Source organism: Lepus europaeus, chromosome 14 (genome assembly GCF_033115175.1).
Source record: "Lepus europaeus isolate LE1 chromosome 14, mLepTim1.pri, whole genome shotgun sequence".
NCBI lineage: Eukaryota > Metazoa > Chordata > Mammalia > Lagomorpha > Leporidae > Lepus > Lepus europaeus.
In genome coordinates this window covers 65,183,016-65,203,057 of record NC_084840.1, presented here as the reverse complement: position 1 = coordinate 65,203,057, position 20,042 = coordinate 65,183,016, and the positions used below count along the sequence as shown (strand labels likewise).

The following is a 20,042-nucleotide window of genomic DNA, read 5'->3' as shown; positions in this document are numbered from 1 at the left end:
CGCTTGCAGTGCCAGCATCCTGTATGGGCACTGGTTCAAGTTCCGGCTGCTCCACTTCCAATCCAGCTCTCTGCTGTGGCCTGGGAAAGCAGTAGAAGATGGCCCAAGTCCTTGGGCCCCTGCACCCACGTGGGAGACCCGGAAGAAGCTCCTGGCTCCTGGCTTCAGATCGGCGCAGCTCTGGCCTTTGCAGCCATCTGGGTAGTGAACCTGTGGATGGAAGACCTCTCTCTCTCTCTCTGCCTTTCAAATTAATAAATCTTAAAAAAAATAAGTATGTGAGCCTGCCACAGATCCTGTGTATGAAGCAACTGCACAGAGCTATTTTGAACAACCATCCTCAGGTTCACAAAACATGTGGGAGAAACGGGATTTGAGCCTAGGTCTTTCTGAGCCTGGAGCTCTTGCCCATGGCCACGACACCACCCTGTCTCCCTGGTAATGATGCCCATGCAAGCACTTCACAGCACAATCAGCACCTAGTAGGTACTCAATACAAGGTGGCTCTCTTCCTTCTGTCAAGACTGCTGCTTGGGGCACCTGCATTGCATATTGGAGTGTCTGGGATGGCGTCTGCCTGGGCTTCTGGTCCAGCTTCCTGCTATTGTGCCTTGGAGGTAGCAAGTGATGGCCCAAGTACTTGGGTTCTTACCACCTGTGTGTGAGGCCCAGATGGAGTTCTGGGCTCCTATCTTTGGCCTGGCTGAGCCCCAGCTGTTATAGACATTTGGAGAGGAAACCAGTGGAGATGCAAGATCTCTCTGTCTCTCTGTCTCTGTCTTTCCTATCTCTGTCAATCTGGCTTTCAAATCCATCTGTCAATCAGTTTGTTTTTTAAACAGAGGTGTATTGGTGAGTTAGTCTCTGCACCGTGCAGGGGAACAGAGTGCGTGTGAAAGCTCCTCCCTGCCCTCAGGTGATCCTAATGTGCTGCAGAGAAACCTCACGGAGCTGGGGCCTCTGGAGGAAGGCTGCGTATTAGGCCACACGTGAGAAGGGGGCGTTGAAGTGCCTCATCCAAGCACGTGGAGCCCCCTGCCACGGTGTCACCTCCCACATTCCTGGGAGAGCTGCTCCACCAGAGAGGGCACAGGAAGGCAGGGAGAGGACCTGGAAGCTAAGCCTGGTGTTCCCCGGAGACAGATGCCTCTGCGTGCTGAAAACCCACAGCCTATGACCCATCCGTGGAGAGGGACGCTCTCAGCCGAGGCCTGGTGTCTGAGAAACAACAGCGTGAGCCTGCCACAGGGCCTGCGTATGAAACATGCACAGAGCTATTTTGAGCCACCATCCTCAGGAATCCTGATCTCCCCACTTACATAACTGGAACGAGGTCACCAAGTACTCGCAGCAGTGTCAGAAGAAATGCCTCGTCGGGGGAGGGCACCAACTCCGGAGTCCCAAAGAGGAGCCCTTCCTTCGCCCTGGGTTAATCTATCTACATCCAAGGGACAGCTGAGGACAGGAGAGACGTGGACAGGAGCTACATGGACCAAGCACTTTCTTTTAAAATTAGCAAGGCCACAGAAGAAAGGTGAAATCACCAGATCCTCTGGTTCTGGCTTTGGTAATAGCATGCTGCCGATGGTAGCCATGGAAACCAGCAGAGGTGTCAAATCTTAGCTCAGAAGGGAACCTGAAGTTATTCTGATCTGGGTGTTTTCTTCCTAAATAGAAACTGGATTAAACCTAACCGGGCCGCAAGCTTTCCCCCTGCTGCCTGCCTTGGAATGTCTCAGTTTCTTTCTTTCTGATTACCCAGAACCTAGTCATGCACCAGGATTCGATTCTGCTGGTCTATGAAGTGTTAAATGAGCCTGGGTTAGGTAAGAAAAGGAGAGAAACCGAAGGCGGGCATTCGTCACCCTGTGTGGGCGGGAGGCCTGAGACGTCCTGACGGCGCTCAGGGGCTCACGGGGGTGTTCAGTCTCTCTGCATCGTGGTGGCCGCCACAGCCCGAGCCGCGTCCTTGGCAGGGACTCTGACAGTAGGCAGTTCTCACATTCATCCAGCTTCCGTGCGAGGAAGAGAGGAAGTTGGCTTCAGGATGAAAAAAAAAAATCCCAGATGGCTCCTGGGAGCCTCAGCTTGGAACCGCTGAGGGCAAGCGTGTGAGGCGGGACTGGCGAGGCTGGGGTGAGGAGCGGCCCGCGGGGATCGTGAGTGGCTTGGGCAGCAGCCGCTCCCTGCACACACAGGTCCTCTGCCCCAGCGCCCCCGCGGCCTCATCAGTACGTGCCCTCGGACACCAGGTGTTGCGAGGGCTCTGAAAAGCGACTTCTGTCTTGGGTGTGCGTCCGGCTAGCAGCAGAACCGGCCGTTCCTTCTGGGTCTGACCACGCGAGAGAAATCACACAGTAGTTTGACCAGAGAAAGTTTAATATAAAGAATTACTAACTATAAGAGTACAGGATTGAGAGATTGCCTGGTAGGAAATAGAACTCTAATGACTATGGAAAGAATGGAGCACCCTGGGGCTGAAAGACAACACCCAGGGAAAGTCCCCGGACCCACCCCCGGAACCAGATCCAGCTCTGTGCAGACAGGATCGAGATGTTGTTGCGCTGGTGGAAATCTGCCCTCTGAAGTGCCAGAGGCAGCTGTCCACTGGGGAGGTGTCCGCATCACTAGACAGGGAGCAGCAGAGGAGGGGCACCGGCTAGGGCAGGGGGAAGCCATCTGCTGGATGCTGCTGGCTGCTGTCCCCTGCAGGAGCTGGATGCTGGCAGGACCCAGTGAGCACCCCTGAGTCACGAAGCAAACAAGCCCTGCATTCCTTCTGCAGGGTCCCCAGTGCCCTCAAACTTCAGTGCCAGCCCAGGCCGCGCAGGAGAACGTACTGGCAGGCCCAGACCCATCTTCACAGAGCAATGCAGAAGCGCGAACCTGGAGTGCAGAGCCCGGAAGCTAACAAGCTGCCCTGTGTCTGAGACAACCGCTCTGCTTTCGGGAACAGACTGAGGTGCGCTGAAGGGACCAGTGCTTAGATTTGCATTGCATGGAAATCAGGTGTGGTGGGAAGTTTCTGAAGAGCAGTGTGAGGTGTGGAGAAAAGCTCTCCCCCGCAAGACTCCTGTTAGATACTTTAACATCACTGTGTAGCAACGTTTGCTTCCTCTCTGGTAATGAAGGAAATGAAATCTAAAATGACTTCGGGGTGGGTGGTTGGGACCCCGGCACACCCGGAGGCAGCAGGCAGTGACTCAGGCACTTGTTCCCGACACCCATGTGGGAGACCCAGCTTGAGTTCCAGTACCTGGCTTGCACCTGGCGTTGACCTGGCCCAACCCCAAGTTATTGTGGGCATTTAGGGAGTGAACCAGTGGATGAAAGATCGATCTCTCTCTCTCTCTGCCTTTCAAATAAAATGAAAATAAATGAAGTTATTTTAAAGATCAAGTCAATGTATACATATTTTAAAGATGACTTCAAGGTGCCATTTAACACCCACTGACAGGTTACAGCTAAACAATCTGGAACCATATAAACAGAGGTATCTGCAACCCGCTTGCTCCCATGAGATGGCCAACACGAAGCGCTGTGGCTTCCTTGGAGAAAAGCTCTCCCACACGCTTAATGTTTACAGACAAAGCTTTCCTCTAATGTCAGGTCCCCAGAGGTCACTCTCAGACAAACGAGCTACCCTCGCCACAACCTAGCAAAGTTCCCGCCTCCCTCAAAGCATCCCCTTTCTCTCTTCCAGAACCTTGGCCCCATCAGTAGGGTGATGGTAAAACCCAGCCTGTCTGGGTGCTCCTGCTCACACCGAGTGCCTTGGTGTAATTAAAAAAGCGTCCCTCTGGGCACTTCAAAACGTCCAGGTTTGCATGGTAAGTGACAGGTCAGCTGACCCATTAGTCAGATGTATGTTTCAGGGTGAGCCCTCCTTCCAGTGCTTACAAGGAGTCATTCCCTTGTGTCCTGCTGAGGACACTGTGGGACCCCAAGCTGGCAGAGGTAGCATCTGAGATTGCCTGAGGGATGAGGGGCTGGGGTAGGGAGGGGACGAGGTGTTATCTTGAGAGATGGGGCTGGATTTACTTGTCAGGAAAGATCTCAGGGGCCCTTGACCCCCAGTGGGGCCGGGAAGGCAGGGAGCCTCTTACAAAGAAAGAACAGCCAGGTTCCCGGCTCTCCAGAGACTGAAGTTAGCAGAGAAGACAGAAAAATAAACGACAGTGCAAGATCGAGTGTGCCAGGTCCACCCTGGCACATATTTATTGAGTGGTTAATTCACGCAAACTATGAATATGCAAAGATATCAGGCTAGGCACTGGGAATAGACAGTCCAGCACTGGGTACATTGGAGAAGCTGAGTGTACGGTAGCAGAACGGGTAGGCTCACTGGGTCTTGTTCCAGAGTTGCCTTGATTTTTTTTTTTTTTAAAGATTTATTTCTTGGGGCTGGTGCTGTGGCTCATGTGGTTAATCCTCCACCTGCGGCACCGGCATCCCATATGGGCACTGGGTTCTAGTCCCAGTTGCTCCTCTTCCATTCCAGCTCTCTGCTGTGGCCCTGGAGGGCAGTGGAGGATGGCCCAGGTGCTTGGGCCCCTGCACCCACATGGGAGACCAGGAAGAAGCACCTGGCTCCTGGCTTCGGAATGGCACAGCGCCATCCATAGCAGCCATTTGGGGAGTGAACCAACAGAAGGAAGACCTTTCTGTCTCTCTCTCACACTGTCTATAACTCTACCTGTCAAAAAAAAAAAAGATTATTTATTTGAAAGGCAGAGTCACAGAGAGGCAGAGGCAGAGAGAGAGAGATCTTCCATCCACTAGCTCACTTCCCAAATGGCCACAATGGCTACCTCATCAATTCTCATCGACAGCTATGACGTCCAACTCAAGGGCTCCCTGTCCCTCCAAGCCCCAGGGCCCGTGACGTATGTCACTTTTCTGCCCAAGCCTCTCAGCAAGCTGCACTGGAGAATTCCTTCCTGCTGGCTTCCATCAGCCCCCAGCCACTGCCTTTGCTCAGAGCGGCACCCTCTCTCCTTTCAGTAGTTGCATCAGCCTTCTCCCTGCTGGTCTCCTTCCCCTCCCATCCTGCCCCAGTTCGGCCTACGTTCCCAGTGGAGTTTCTGAGTGCCTGTTAGCCAAGCGATCTGCTTGAAGGACTTGATTCTCATCAATCAGCTTAAAACTTCCCAGTACTTCCTCACTGCCAACAGCATACAACTTCAACCCCTTCAGTCTGTCTTACCAGAATGTTATGGATTTTGGTCCCAGTTCTGTAGCCTTGACTCCACCGTACCCCAACAAAGGTCCCACTTCCCATCCCAATGGGAGCCTTGTCTATTCTAGGTACACAGCTTCACCATTCACATGCCTTCAGATAACTTTCTCCCCCGGAATTTACCATATTATGCCCATTCTTTGGGAACCAGATTAAGTCTTACATCTTCCACAAAAATCTTTCCTCTTTCTTAAATTTCAAAACTGACCCTGTTGGTGATGCCAACCAAGAAGCTGTATATATGTGTACATACAGACACAATTTGGAAAGCAGAGAGACATGAGAACTCCCACTTGCTTGTTGATGTTGACTCCCCAGATCCCTGCAACAGTGGGGGCCAGCACAAAGCCAGGAGCCAGGATCACAATGCAGGTCTCCCTTAGAGGTAGGGACCCAAGGACTCCCTCCCAAGGTGCACATTTGCAGGAAGCTGGAATTGGAAATGGAGTTGGGTCTCAGACCCAGGCACTTTGATATGGGTTGAGCATGACCTAAATGACGTCTCCGTCACTGCACTCAACGCTCGTCCCAAGATAAGTCTTCTTATTATCCCCATTTCACAAATGAGCAAATGGGAGGTTGGAGAGTTGGAGTGGTTTGTCCAAGGTCACACAGCTGGCACAGTATGTGATGTGATGACAAAGCCCTGGCTTTATGGCGTCACCACCACTGCAGTGGATCGCAGGTCTTAGTGACATGCTCCCAAATGCTCCTCCCAAATTGAATAGCACACAACCTTTTTTAATTGGAACCCAATGAATAAGAGACAAAGTTAATACAGTAGCATTTTTTTCCCCTGTACTCAGATGTTATCCTAGAAAATCCAATTTTCCTGTTTCTTCTAGAAATCACCCTCATCCCTTGGGTATGGAGTCTGTACTTGTGTGTGAGTATATACTGGTGGTTTGTATGTGTGTGTGTCCACGCCCATGTGTATTTTAGTTACTTCTGGCCAACATTAGGGTTAACTGGGTCAAGTGGATATAATTATACCCATAACCACCAAGTTAAAAGGCAGTATTATTTTAAAAGACTACTAATTAGGTTTCCACTTAGCAGTTAAAATTCTGCATAATTTCTCCTTTAAGTTTGAGTTTGGCTAACTCTGTCTTACATAGGTAAGTACTGAATTCAGTCTTTCACCTTAACCCTGGGCTAGGTGTGCGCTGAAGGGGTGCTGTATGTCTGAGATACAATAAACCTGGAAATATTAAGATTTTTGTTTATTTATTGACTTGAGAGGTAGGGGGTGGTGGGAAAGAGACACGGAGAGAGAAACAGAGAAAGCACCCTACGCCTGCAGTGGCTGGGCCTGGGCTAGACCTAAGCTGGGTACTAGGAACTCAATCCAGGTCTCCCACATGGGTGGCTGGAAACCCAGTTACTACAGCCATCACCTGCTGCCTACCAGCTGTACATCAGCAGAAAGCCAAAGTCAGAAGCTGGAGCCAGATGTGGAACACAGGCACCCCCTGTGGGGCATGGGCATCGGCACTGCTAGGCCTAATGTCTGCCGCAGGGATAGCAAGACTTCTGTGTAGGCCAGGACTCTGGAAGACATCCGCTCCATGGGCCTCTACGATCCTTGGTTGTACCCCCTCATCTTCCCAGTGTGTCAGCTTCCTATGAACATTTTTTCTTTGAAGATCACCTCACCATCACAGGCAGCCCGTTTGCTTTCAGGCAGCTAACAGGAAGCTTCGCAGGCTGTGACCATGATCTTTGCATTTTCTGCAGGTGTGATGTAACTTGCACAGAGCAGAGAACTGGCACGACTTCTCTTCCGGCAGGGTCCCCTGAGATAGTTTAGTGAGCAGGGTGTTTGTTAAAGGCACACACACTTCCATTCTGTGAATAGTGTGACAGAAGCGAGACAGGGCAGGAGGGGAAGCTGAGCTGCAGTGCGGGCCCAAGAACAGCTCAGCCAAGCCATGGGGCTCTTTGGAGCTGGAACGCTCTCAGGGTGGTGCAGCTTGGGACTCTGGCGGCTGGGGCTGCATCCTGCTGCGTTGACCTGTCATTGGAGGAGCGCTGCTAGCGTGCCTGGGAAAGCAGTGGAAGATGGCCCATGTGCTAAGGGCCCTGCACCATGTGGGAGACAGAGAAGCTCCTGGCTCCGGCTTCAGATAGGCACAGCTCGGCTGTTGTGGCCAGTTGGGGAGTGAACCATTGGATGGAAGACCTCTCTCTTTCTCTCTCTCTCTCTCTCTGCCCCTCCTCTCTGTGTAATTCTGAGTTTCAAATAAATAAATAAATAAATTTTTTTAATCCCATACCATTAGAAATAGAACCTGGAATAGTTTAGGAGGGAATGGCAAGGCCTACATCCCACAGGCAACTGCAGGGTAGGAGCAGCTGAGGCAACAATCGGTGCCCGAGGTCACAGAACAGCTGCTGGGGCCGGTTCCCCAGGAGATCTGCCTCCCGCCCTGGGGGAGGGACACCAGGCCTGTGGAGGAAGGTTGCTCCCAGCTCCGCCCAGATGCTGCCCTCCCCTGGGCCTTCACTTTGAAACTTTTGTTCTTTTCCCTTTTCCATGCTTTCCGTTTGTGCTTACTGTTATTAAGTTACTGAACCCTTCAGTGGTTATTCCCTGCGGGACTGGTAACCAGCACAAAGAAAACACGCACACATGTGTATCGCTCATTACCCTTGACTCTAGAACTCCCTTTACCTTTCACTCAACTCGTATTTGCTCTTTCCTCTGACAAGCCAGGATGCTTTGCAGATTCGCAGGCAAAACTAATGTTTACTGTGTCCTACGGAAATATTAGAAAATGCTCTTCCTTCCTGCAGTAGCCCTGGAGCTCTGGGGGAGGGTACTTCCCGGGTCACACAAGCTCATCTGCACCAGGAGCTTTTAATCAGGTGCACACAAGGCTGTGGCTCTGCGGTGACCTCGCCTGCTCTCCCCTTCCCTTCCTGCCCCATTGCCAATTCATCACTCTCTGCAGAAGGGAAGAGGCCAGATGGGTTTTGACCACAGTCAGTACTAATGCACTTCTATTTATGAATAATGATTTTTAGCACAAAATGGGATTTGCTGTCCTGAAGAGAAGGTCAGAGAGGATGACCAAAGCTCTCAGAAAGAGGAGCTGTTCTCACCAAGTGCAAACAAAAAGGCAGAAGGGCTCCGAGGAGCTGCTGGTGAAGAGCAGAGGCAACAGACAGCTAGCTGTGCACAGGAACACACCACACCGAACGCCCCCTTTTTCTACAATGAACAATTGAGTATCATCAGGTTTAGCCAAGCAATCTCATGTCTGGGACAACAGTTAAAAACCAAATGTGTATGACAGCCCGTGCGACCTGGAAACCAGGAGTAAATCATGTGACTCTATGACCTGGGGCCATTGAGTGTGAGCAGCACTGGAGGGCCAGCAGCACAGAAAACCACATTTGGCCAATTTTTGACTTCGGGTACTTAAATTGCTTTTGTATTACATTCTAGGCAATATTTTGGTTCTCACTTTTGTGAACATTAAAAGTTTAGGTTTTTTAATTTAATTTAATTTTTTTGACAGGCAGAATTAGACAGTGAGAGAGAGAGACAGAGAGAAAGGTCTTCCTTCCATTGGTTCACCCCCCAGATGGCCACTACGGCCGGCGTACTGCCCTGATCTGAAGCCAGGAGCCAGGTGCTTCCTCCTGGTCTCCCATGCGGGTGCAGAGCCCAAGCACCTGGACCATCCTCCACTGCCTTCCTGGGCCACAGCAGAGAGCTGGACTGGAAAAAGAGCAATAGACTCAGAGTTTTGAGTACTACAAATCCCAGAAAATTCTTCCCAAGTCATGCCTCTCTGCAGCATGTTGTTCATACACCTGTACCAGCGCCATGTCTTCTGTCTGTAGAGTCAAGATGTTGGAATGCCCTGGAGAAATCCGAAACAGGGAGTTGAAAGCCACCCTCCAGTGCTCCTGATGCCTGTAACAATTCCAGCCAGGAGCCTGGAACCCCACCCAGGTCTCCCACGTGGACAGCACTGGCCCATGCACTTGGGCCATCTTCCGCTGCTTTCTGAGATGCATTAGCAGGGAGCTGAATCAGAAGCCGACCAGCTGGGACTCCAACTGGCGCTCTGATATGCGACACCGGCATTACCAAGCAATGGCTCAACCAGTTGTACCACAATTCAGGCCCCATCAGGCAATTCTGAAGTTTGAAAGTTATCGCACAGAGGAGCCTCCAGAGAGCAGGCTAACCAGCTAGTTAATGTGATCTCGTTCATCAGCAAGATTCCAACCCCAGGGACTGCTTCCCTTCTTCAGCTCTCCCGTACCTAACATCCTGAAAGCCTCCCGGAAGACTTGAGCAAACTACCACTCCCAGCCCAATTTACTTTTCACATTTAGGAACAAAAAGAAATCAGAAAAACAACAACAAAAAGAAACAACAACAAAATCATTTACAGCAATTTTTGGATGAAGATCCTCCAGATCAGAAACTTAGGCAAGAATTTTTGTTGTTCTTCTTCTTTGTTTAGCTCGTACAGATCTTGTCAATCCCCAGTCTTGTAGGAAAATAAGACTCAGTCATTCACCAGCTGTCGTCATTCTGATGACTGATGTAAGGCACTTCTGCTCCCTGAGTGCATATCTCCTTCCTGACTCTTGATCCAAGGCAATTAAGAAAAGCAGTAAAACCATGAAACCTCACTTTTGATCAATGCATTCCGGCCAGAGGGAGATCAGGTTGTCCTTATAGAAAATCTATAATTAGATTGCACTTGCAATTTGGAGTGCTGCATTACGCAGAAAAAGGCATAGTTTTAAAATCACCATCTCAATGGTTCCAAAGGAGCTAAAAGGACTTAAAAGTAATGAACAGAATTAGGCATGAAATCCAGGCACTTTTATTACGGTAGTGAGTATTACTGCAATACTATGTGACAGTTGAGTAGTTAGGTCTTGCACAAGAGAGGGCTTCTACTTGGATGTCATTAACTCAATTAAGCAACAACAGTGAAATAGAGTCAAGTTCTCTGGTGAACAACAATGGTACCCTTGCTTCTTGTATCTGGATGTTACAGAGCTGCAGACTGAATATTTTTTTTTTTTTTTTTGAACTCCAGTGGCACAGTAGGTTAGCACACAGTACCTACATGAACATTTTTTTAAAAAAATACTTTCTTTGAGGTATGATCTATGCACATAATCGCTTATACTTAACATGCATAACTCAGTTTTTTTATTTTTTAAAGATTTATTTATTTGGAAGGCAGAGTTACAGAGAAAAAGAGGGAGAGAGGAGACACACACACACACACACAAAGACAGAGAGAGAGACTGAGAGAGAGAGAGAGAATTTTCCATCTGCTAGTTCACTCCCCAAACAGCCACAATGGCCAGAGTTGGGCCAGGCTCAAACTGGGAGCCAGCTGGTTCATCCAGGTCTCCCACATGGGTGGCAGGGGCCACGTACATGGTTCATCCTCTGCTGTTTTCCCAGGGACATTAGCAGAGAGCTGGCCTGGAAGTAAAACAGCTGGGACTCAAACTGACACTCATTTGGGATGCTGGCGTTGCAGGCAGTAGCTTAACCCACTGTACTAAAATGTCAACTCCCTTAATAAACTTTAAAAGGTGTATAAACTCGGCTGGCGCCATGGCTCCGCCTGTGGCGCTGGCACTCTGGGTTCTAGTCCCAGTTGGGGCACCAGATTCTGTCCCGGTTGCTCCTCTTCCAGTCCAGCTCTCTGCTGTGGCCTGGGAGGGCAGTGGAGGATGGCCCAAGTCCTTGGGCCCTGCACCCGCATGGGAGACAAGGAGGAAGCACCTGGCTCCTGGCTTCAGATCGGTGCCGGCCGCAGTGGCCATTTGAGGGGTGAACCAACAGAAAAGGAAGACCTTTCTAACTCTGCCTGTTAAAAAAAAAAAAAAAAAAAAAAAAGGTGTATACACTCACAAAATTCACACCTCGTCAAAGCAGATCAGACTTTTGTCAAAAATTGCTCTGTGCCTTCTGCAGTCCATCCTCCACCATGGTTTGCCTCTCAGGGAACCAGTGATCTGTTTCTGTCACATGGATTGGTCTGCTGTTTCTAAACTTCTATCTAAGTGGAAACACGCAATATGAACTCTTTAGTTTCTGGCTTTTTCCACCCAGAATAACCACTTTGAGTTTCATTCATGTCACTTGCAGATCCAGTTTTTTCTTTTTTATTGCTGAACAGTATTCTCTTGTATCGGTGATGGATGCTGAAGTGTTTCCATTTTTCAGTTAATAGGAATAAAGCTGCTATGAACATTTTCATAAAAAGGTTTGTGTGGGGGGCCGGTGCTGTGGCCCAGCAGGTTAAAGCCATGGCCTGTAGTGCCTGCATCCCATGTGTATATCAGTTCAAGTCCCAGCTGCTCCACTTCTGATCCAGCTCCCCGTTAATGTGCCTGGGAAGGCAGCGGAAGATGGGCCAAGTTCCTGAGCCCCTGCCTCGATATGGAGATCTGGAAGAAGCTCCTGCCTCCTGGCTTCAGTTTGGCCTAGCCTTGGTCATTGCATTCCAATTGGGGAATGAACCAGCAGATGGAAGATCTCTCTCTCTCAATCTGCTTCTGCCTCTCTGTAACTCCACCTTTCAAATAAATAAATAAATATTAAAAAAAAAAAAAAGACTGTGAAACTGTTTTCCAAAGCAATTGCACCATTTCACAATCCCACAGCGATGTATGAGAATTTGACTATAGTACATCCTTCACAACCCTCTGTGTGTTTGGAAAAATCTATGTACCATAAAATTGGCCATTTTGAAGTGTACGATTCAGTGCCATAAACTACATTCAGTGTTGTGCAATCATCCCCAACCATTATCAATTTCTACAATTTTGTCATCACCCCAAACAAAAAGAATGAAACAGTAACTCCCCATTTTCCCCTTCTTCCAGCCCCTAGGAGAGTCTAATTTACTTTCTCTGAGTTTGCCTTTTGTAGATGTTTCATATGAGTGCAATCATCTAATACTTGTTCTTTCGTGTCTGGCTTATTCTACTCAGCATGTTTTCAGTATTCATCTACGTTGCAGCATGTGTTTTATTAATCTTATGGTGTTAATAACCTGTACCTGCAAAAAAACAGTGACTGATGCTAAACATCTTTTCACAAGTATTACAGGGACCCAAGCATTGGAACCATTTTCCACTGCTTTCCCAGGCACATTAGCAGGGAGCTGGATTGGAAGTGGAGCAGCTGGAACTTGAACTGACACTGTGATATGGGATGCTAGTGTGCCAAGCACTGGTGTAACCCACTGTACCATAAAGATGCTCTCCCCTCCTTTAAAATCCAAACTCTATCCCTCCCAGTCCTTCTGCCTCTAGTTAATAAACACTGTATTTACTAAAAACATATGTTTTAGCATCCATATACGAGGAAGAACATGAGGTGTTTGTTTTCCTGTATCTGACTTATTTCCTGCAAGAGATGACCTCTGGCTCCATCCATTTTGCTGAATGTTAATCTCCTACCCTGCAACTTTGCTGAATCCATTTCCTAGTTCTAGTAGCTTCCTTGTGGACTTCTCAGGAATTTGTAGAATATGAACATGTCATCTGTGAATGGTTTCACTTCAGAACTTCCAGTATGATGTTAAATAGCAGCAGTGAAAACATCCTTGCCTTGACTACCTCATCTAAGAGGGAAAACCTTCTGTCTTTTACCAATATGATGTTAGCTGTCTTTTATAAATGTTGAAGACACACCTTTTGTTTCTGGCACACTGAGGGTTTTTACCACGAAAGGATGTTAGAATGTCTTTTCTGAATCCATTGAGATAATCATGTTTTATCCCCTTTGTTCTGTGAATATATTACATTTTCTTAGGTTAAGCTACTCTTTAACTTCTAGGGGTAATGCCAGTTTTTAAAATTTTGGTCATTTTAGTTGGTGTGTAGCGATGTCTCATCAATATGTATTTTCTTGATGACTACTGATACCCGATACTCGGCACATTCTCACGTGGTCATTATCCATCAGTCTATTTTCTTTTGTAAAGGGTGCCAGAGTTTTTAAATTAACTCATTACAATATTGAGTTGTATAACATTTCTATACTCTAGAGTGAATATTTTCTCCCAAACTTCAGCTTGCCTTCTCATTTTCCAAACCATGTCATTTAAAAAACAGCTTTTGGTGGTTTGTGTGTTTCGAGTTTTAAGAAATCTTGACTTACCAGAGGCTACAAAGATTTTCTCCTATTTTCTAGTTGTTTTTTTACATTTAGATCCATTCATTTCAAGCTCATTTTTGTGTCTATGTTCTTCTCCCCTCCCCCAAGGGGATATATGATTTTCCCACCACATTTGTTAAAAATACTTCCCATTCCCCCACCGAATTGCCTTAGCACCTTTGTAGGTCCTTGAAGCATACATGCAGGTCTATTTTGGGACTGTCCCTTCGCTACACCACGGTTTGACTACTGTATCAGTAAGCCTTGTATTTAGGAAGTGTAAGTTCTTTGATTTTGTTCTAAAAATTTCATTGACTGTCTTCTAAGCCATCTCCATCTCCATCTAAATTTTAAAATTAGCCTGTCAGTTTCCAAGAACACACTGGAATTTTGATCAGTTTGGAGAGAACATCTCAATAACACCGAGTCTTCTAATCCAACAGCAGAGTTTGTCTCCATTTATTTAAGGTCTTCTTTCAGCTTGTTATACAGATTTCAGTGTACATGTTCTGCACATATTTTGTCAAATTTGTATTTGTTTTTGATGCTATTACAAATAAAATTAATTTTTCAGTATTCATGAATTTTAAAACTTCCAACATGCAGAAATACTATGGATATTCTTGTGTGCTGATCTTGCATCCTGTGCCATCTTTTAAAAATATTTACTTATTTACTTGAAAGAAAGAGTTATAGAGAGGCAGAGGCAGAGGCAGAGGCAGAAAGAGATCTTCCATCTGCTTCTGCTGGTTCACTTCTCAAATGGACACAATAGCTGGAGCTGGCCCGACTGGAAATCAGGAGCTTCTTCTGGGTCTCCCATGTGGGTTCAGGAGTCCAAGGACTTGGGTCATCTTCCACTGCTTTCCCAGGCCATAGCAGAGAGCTGGATAAGTGGTGGTGCAGCCTGGTCTTGAACTGGTGCCCATATGGGATGCCAGTGCCACAGGTGGCAGCTTTACCTGCTATGCCACAGTGCCGGCTCTGATCCTGTGCCCTTTCTAAACTTATTTATTCTAGTTCTGTTTTGTAGATCCCTTAGGCCTCTCTGTATAATCGTGTCTAATTGGGATGCCTTTCTTTCTCTTCTACAGCACCTCCAGTACAATGTTAAGTAGAAGTCGCCCTTGCCTTGTTCCTGATCTTAGGAAGAAAAGCATTTAGTCTTTCTCCATTGAATGTTTAATATCAGCTGCTGCTTTTTCATACATGGCCTTTATCAAAAGTTGGGGAAGATCACTTCTAGCTCCAGTTTGCTGAGTACTTACCTTGAATGTGTGTGAATTTTATGCATTTGCCATGATTCTGAGGAATTTTTTTTCAGCTTGCTAAACTTGTGTATCACACTGAGTGATTTTTGAATATGAAACCAACATTGTATTATTGGGATAAATCTCATCTAATCATGCTAGTATACTCTATCCTTTTTATAAACTTTCAGGTTTGATCTACTATTTTGTTAAGGATTTTTGTGTCTAAGTTTATGAGTGATATTGGCCTTACTTTCTTTTTGTTGTCCTTGGTTTTGGCATCAAAATAAAATAGGCTGGGGCTGGCACTGTCAGGTGCAGCAGGTTAAAGCCCAGCCTGCAGCACCAGCATCCCATATGGGTGCCAGTTCAAGTCCTGGCTGCTCCACTTCTGATCCAGCTCCTTGTTAATGCTCCTGGGAAAGCAGTGGAGAATGGCCCCAGTCCTTGGGCCCCTGCACCCATGTGGCAGACCTGCAAGAAGTTCCTGTCTCCTAGATTTGGATCAGCTCAGCTCTGGCCATTTTGGCCATTTGTGGAGTGAACCAGCAGATGGAAGATTCCCCCTGCCCCCCGTCTTTACCTCTTTCTAATAAACAAAATAAATCTTTAAAAAATAAAGTAAAATAAAATAGGCTGAGGATCTGTAATTTGAAAACATGGAATACAAAATGCTCCAAAATCTAAAATTTTTGAGCATCAGATTAGGAATGCTCAACCAGTAACATCTATGCAAATATTCCAAAATCCAAAACAGTCCCTTCAAAATCTGATAAGCTCCTAGTGACCAGGCATTCTGAATAAGGGACATTCAACCTGCACTAATCTGATAAAATGAAATGGCATATTTTCTTAACTAAATGATTGATAGAATATACTAGTAAATTCAGGAATTTTCTTTGTGAGATGAGAAGGTTTTCAATTTAGACTTCACAATTTTTTAAAAAATTTATTTTCACTTCATTTGAAAGGCAGAGAGATGGAGAGAGAATTCCAATCCATTGGTTTACTCCCCAAATGGTCCCAATGGCTGGGGCTGGCTCAGGACAAAGTCAGGAGCCCAGAACTCAATCTGGATCTTTGATGTGGGTGACTGGAACCTAAGTACTAGAGCCATCATCTGCTAACTCCAGGGTACACATTAGCAGGAAACTAGAATGGAAGCCAGAGGAGCCTGGACTTGAACCCAGGTGCTTCAACATGTGGTGCAGGCATCCCAAATGGTATCTTAACTACTGTGCCACATGCCTGCCCCTTAATTCAGACTTTCAAGTTTGAAGACAGCTCTTAGAGAGACACTTTCCACCACTGGGAAACCTGGGGACTACTAATAGCACAAGTGTTAACTAAAAGTGAAAAGTGGTAATTCCCAGCTAATAATTACAAACCTCAGGCTATGAAGAAAGATAGCTATCAAGATTCCAATCAACTTGCTAGGGCTTGACATGTTAGGAAAGAATGAATTCAATTTTCTATCCCCATGAGTAGCATGCTTCCTGGTTTCTTCTTTCAAATTTTCTCTTCACAAATATATTTCCCTCAGCAAGTGCCAATTCTTTAGGCTGGTATCACTTCCTGTTTCTGGTGCCCCAGCACTCACTTCAGTGCTAAGCACCCTGCAGGCATTCAAATATCTCTCCAGGTATAGACAGCAATAAACTCTGCTGCTCACAGTTTGGCACTCATCTCAGGGTAATGTAAGTCAAGTTTAACCGTAATGTCTTCTACCAAGGAGGAGAGATGTTCATAGTTACTGCATCTCTTCTCTCAGTGCCTTAAGCCCAGGGGGATTTAAATAGTACTAGGAAATGTTTAATTCACTGTAGTTTTCAGAGGGCTGGTACTTGAAACTCAACGAATATTTCCCTATGAGGTTTCTAAAATCGCAGATTGCAGTAGAATTTGTGCCGTAAATCCTAGAATCACTCTTATTCTTGATGACAGAGGGAACATGATAAAATGCAACCAAAGTGGGAGTTGTAAGACCTGTCCTTGAGGGATATGTGTTTACTGATCTAAGCAGCAAACGCGTTAACGTGGAATGCCACAGGTACGTCATAAGGTAGTGCGTAAGACTGAATTAATATTCACTGAACCTAAAGAAACCAACAAAAAGATAAAAATACGGTCTCTGGATTGGGGGAATGTGCCACAAGGCCAGCTTCAGCAAAACAACTTAGCAGATAACGAATCTTCGCATTTTTCCTACCTTCCCTCTTTTTCTCCATCCCTGCCACTCTCGTGCCACAACCTCTCACCACGCCAGCAAGATACACTTCACAGTTGTCCTTTCAAAATAAGGCTCACCTTCAAATCTCATCCTTCCCACTTCTAATACACAGCCCAACGAAGTAAATCTCCCTGAGGATTTTGATTTTTCAGTCTAAAAGAACAAACTTTCAGAGTGATTTTCAGCTCCTATGTCAGGCTGATGAGGGAGATATTTCAGTAGAGGAGCCTTTATGTAGGGACCTCTTAGACTTCCCAAAGTAGATGTCTCTCTCTTCCTAGGGCCAGAGCAGCTTCTGACATTATGCTACTTTTAAGTAGTTTTTCTCAGCACCCATGGGGTTTCAAATAAACTCTCTGAGACATATTTGTTGGTGTAAATTTTAAATCACAAGCTTGATTTGATACCCTCAAATACAGTTCTTAAGGAAGATTGGTTACAGAGAGTTGTGGGTATATTCCAATAACAGTAGAAATTACATTTTAGTAAAGTTGGGTGAACTTTTTCATGTGTGTAGCTAACAATCCTTTCACCATCAGGTGGAATTACTCCAACTCATGCGATAAATGACTATTACATCTTTAAAAGCTGACTTAATTTTTCTAGTTGAGACTTCATGCCTATCTTGGGTCAAGATATTAATGTGCTCCTGTGCTCAGCTCACCGCCCCTGGGCAGTGGGGAGGACGTACCACAGCTTCTCTGAGCCTGATGACCAAAGCATCATCTTCCTTCTTTCACTTTGGTGTGAAGGATCCCAGGAAATCTTGGGTTTCAGAAGTGGCCCTGGTGACCCATTGGCAAATACAACAACTATATCTAGGACTCTGAGAGGGACCTGACAGAGGTGAACAGGAGGGACAAAATTAACTTATCTTGACACAAAATTGGCAGATAAGCATCACCAAATTTCTGTAACTAGGAAGTATGAGGGTCAAACAGAAGAGGCTGGCTATGACTACACTAGACCCCGTGGATGGCTGTTTTACAGAGCCACTTAAGATAGTACCGTTGATCATTTTACATAGTTTACATACAATTTGAATATAAATTCTTAAAATTCATAATAGAACATTAAAATAATCTTCTAATAAAATCAGCCTTAGGCATAAGGAATCTAAATTTCAGTATCTTGTACACTTCTAAATAAATAGCTTTGATCTATAACCCTTGAAAATATTACAGTTTATAGTGACATGATAGACAAATCAAACAGTAATATAAAGTGAAAATGAAACATCCATTTTAAAATAAACAAGCCTAAAAACACACCAATCTGAATGAGAGAAAATCAAAACACTAAGAACACAGTAATTAAATATCTAACATTGGGATAAGCAAACCCATGCTCTGCAACATACTTTCAACTTACATAAAAAGCCCTTTAAAATTCATACAACCTAAATAAATAAGCAAAAACACACAGGGAGGTACTGAACCAGCCAGTAATAACTAGGAAGTAATTCCCCCCTTTTTCTTCCAAATGATCCTAAAAGAAAAACAGGAAATCATAATCACCTGGCTAAAAAACTATAATTCATGTTTTTTTTTAAAATGCTGCGTAAGATATAAAAAGTCAAAGCAAGGAAGGCTTCCTAAACGTGGGACCACTGTATCTGCAATAAGGAAAGGCCGCCTAATTGACAGATTTAAACACAAATGACAATTTGCCTACTAAGGTATCACTGAATTTTCACTTAATGACCCCACAACAGAGTAAATCAAGCCCGTGATATGATTGTACATTCAAGCACTTGAATGTATGATATCTTAATACTGATTTATATATGGTGACTTAATTTCACTTGCCGAAGTACTGGTTTTCCTTACATAAGACCAGAATTAAAGCATCAGTAGCAGGAACTCCATCTTATTTATATTTGTGTCTGGGTCTTAGACTCTGAGTGTAACAGGTGCCCGATGAGCATCTGCTGCAGTGAGCGGAGTCCAGCACTCATCATTTCAGCACTGAGTCCATGACGAGGCGGCTGCCTGAGACTCCGAGGCTGGGGGGGGCGGGGGGAGGTTCTTCAATTTTGCCTCCATGCCTGTGATTAATTTCTGTCTACTTAATCACATTAAATTAACACATATCTGTCACAGTTCCTCACTTCAGGGCCAAGATTTCTACAGTTCATCTAGTCCATGGTTAAGCCTTCTTCATAGATTTGTGCCTGCACATTATAGTCAAGATAAAAGAATAAAGATAATCTGTTACTCTATGTCTGATATTTGCTCATGATAACTGCCTGAAACATACACACACACACCAAACAATTTCACAAGTGGAAAACAGGATCTGAAAATAATGGAAAAAAATCCTAAACTACATAGCTCCCAAGGTTAACTAAAAAATGACCTTGAAATTCTTAACGTAATTCGAGTACACAAACTTATTGCATGATGACTGGAAGCAATGTCTATGGACCAACAAATGTAAACCCAAATTATCCTTTAACCATTAGCCTGACAAGATAGCTAAAAAACAGTGTGGTTCCAAGACTGTCCTGTACAACTCTGTTCAGTGTACCTCCCACACTGGGAGGCAGGGAAGAGGAGCTGGGGAAGCTCCGCAGAGATATTTCCTTCCATCCACTCTGCTTAGATTAATTTTTGCCTCATTATATGAAAGATTGTAACATGGTTCATCTGGATGGCCATTTAGAGTCACTCTTTCTGACATCCTTGGCTCCTCACTGCGGGTACAGGGGGAAGGTTACAGAACTCCTGAAATAAAAGAGATTTAGAAAGTTTCACATCTTTCATTCTCACTGCCAGCATGCTTGTCCCTCTTGAATGCTGCTAGGAGAGGTAGATCCAGTGTTTAAGTTCTGCCATTCCCTGCAGTAACTTAGTGTAATAGAAGTCCACGTTGTCTGCAAAGTCTGTACAAACAGGTGACTCCATGTCACCGAAAGTGCAGTATAATGCAGTGCCTCCAACACTAAGGAAAACCGTTGCTATGCACAGCAAGATCAGTAAAATACAGGATCCACTTCCAACTTCATCTGCAAACACGAGAACAGACAGAGGTTAAATTGTCATCGAAATGGAAATCCTAGTATCTGCTATCTTCTCACTGATTTGGCAGTATCAATTAGAAAGGTAAATACATTTTTCTGGGGTAGGTGTTTAGCCCGGTGGCTGACACCCATGCCCCACA

At 45.7% G+C, this 20,042-nt stretch overlaps 1 protein-coding gene across 3 annotated transcripts in view; it reads right to left on the bottom strand.

Moving 5' to 3' along the window:
- Window positions 1–11,941: 11,941 nt before the first annotated feature.
- Window positions 11,942–20,042, bottom strand: part of CNST (consortin, connexin sorting protein) — a 93,823-nt gene continuing 85,722 nt past the window's right edge. For all 3 annotated transcript variants that reach the window (XM_062210780.1, XM_062210781.1, XM_062210783.1), the window contains one exon: window positions 11,942–19,887. In XM_062210780.1, the coding sequence (XP_062066764.1) occupies window positions 19,682–19,887 (206 nt within the window). In that variant the 3' untranslated portion in view covers window positions 11,942–19,681. The remainder of the gene's footprint in view (window positions 19,888–20,042) is intronic.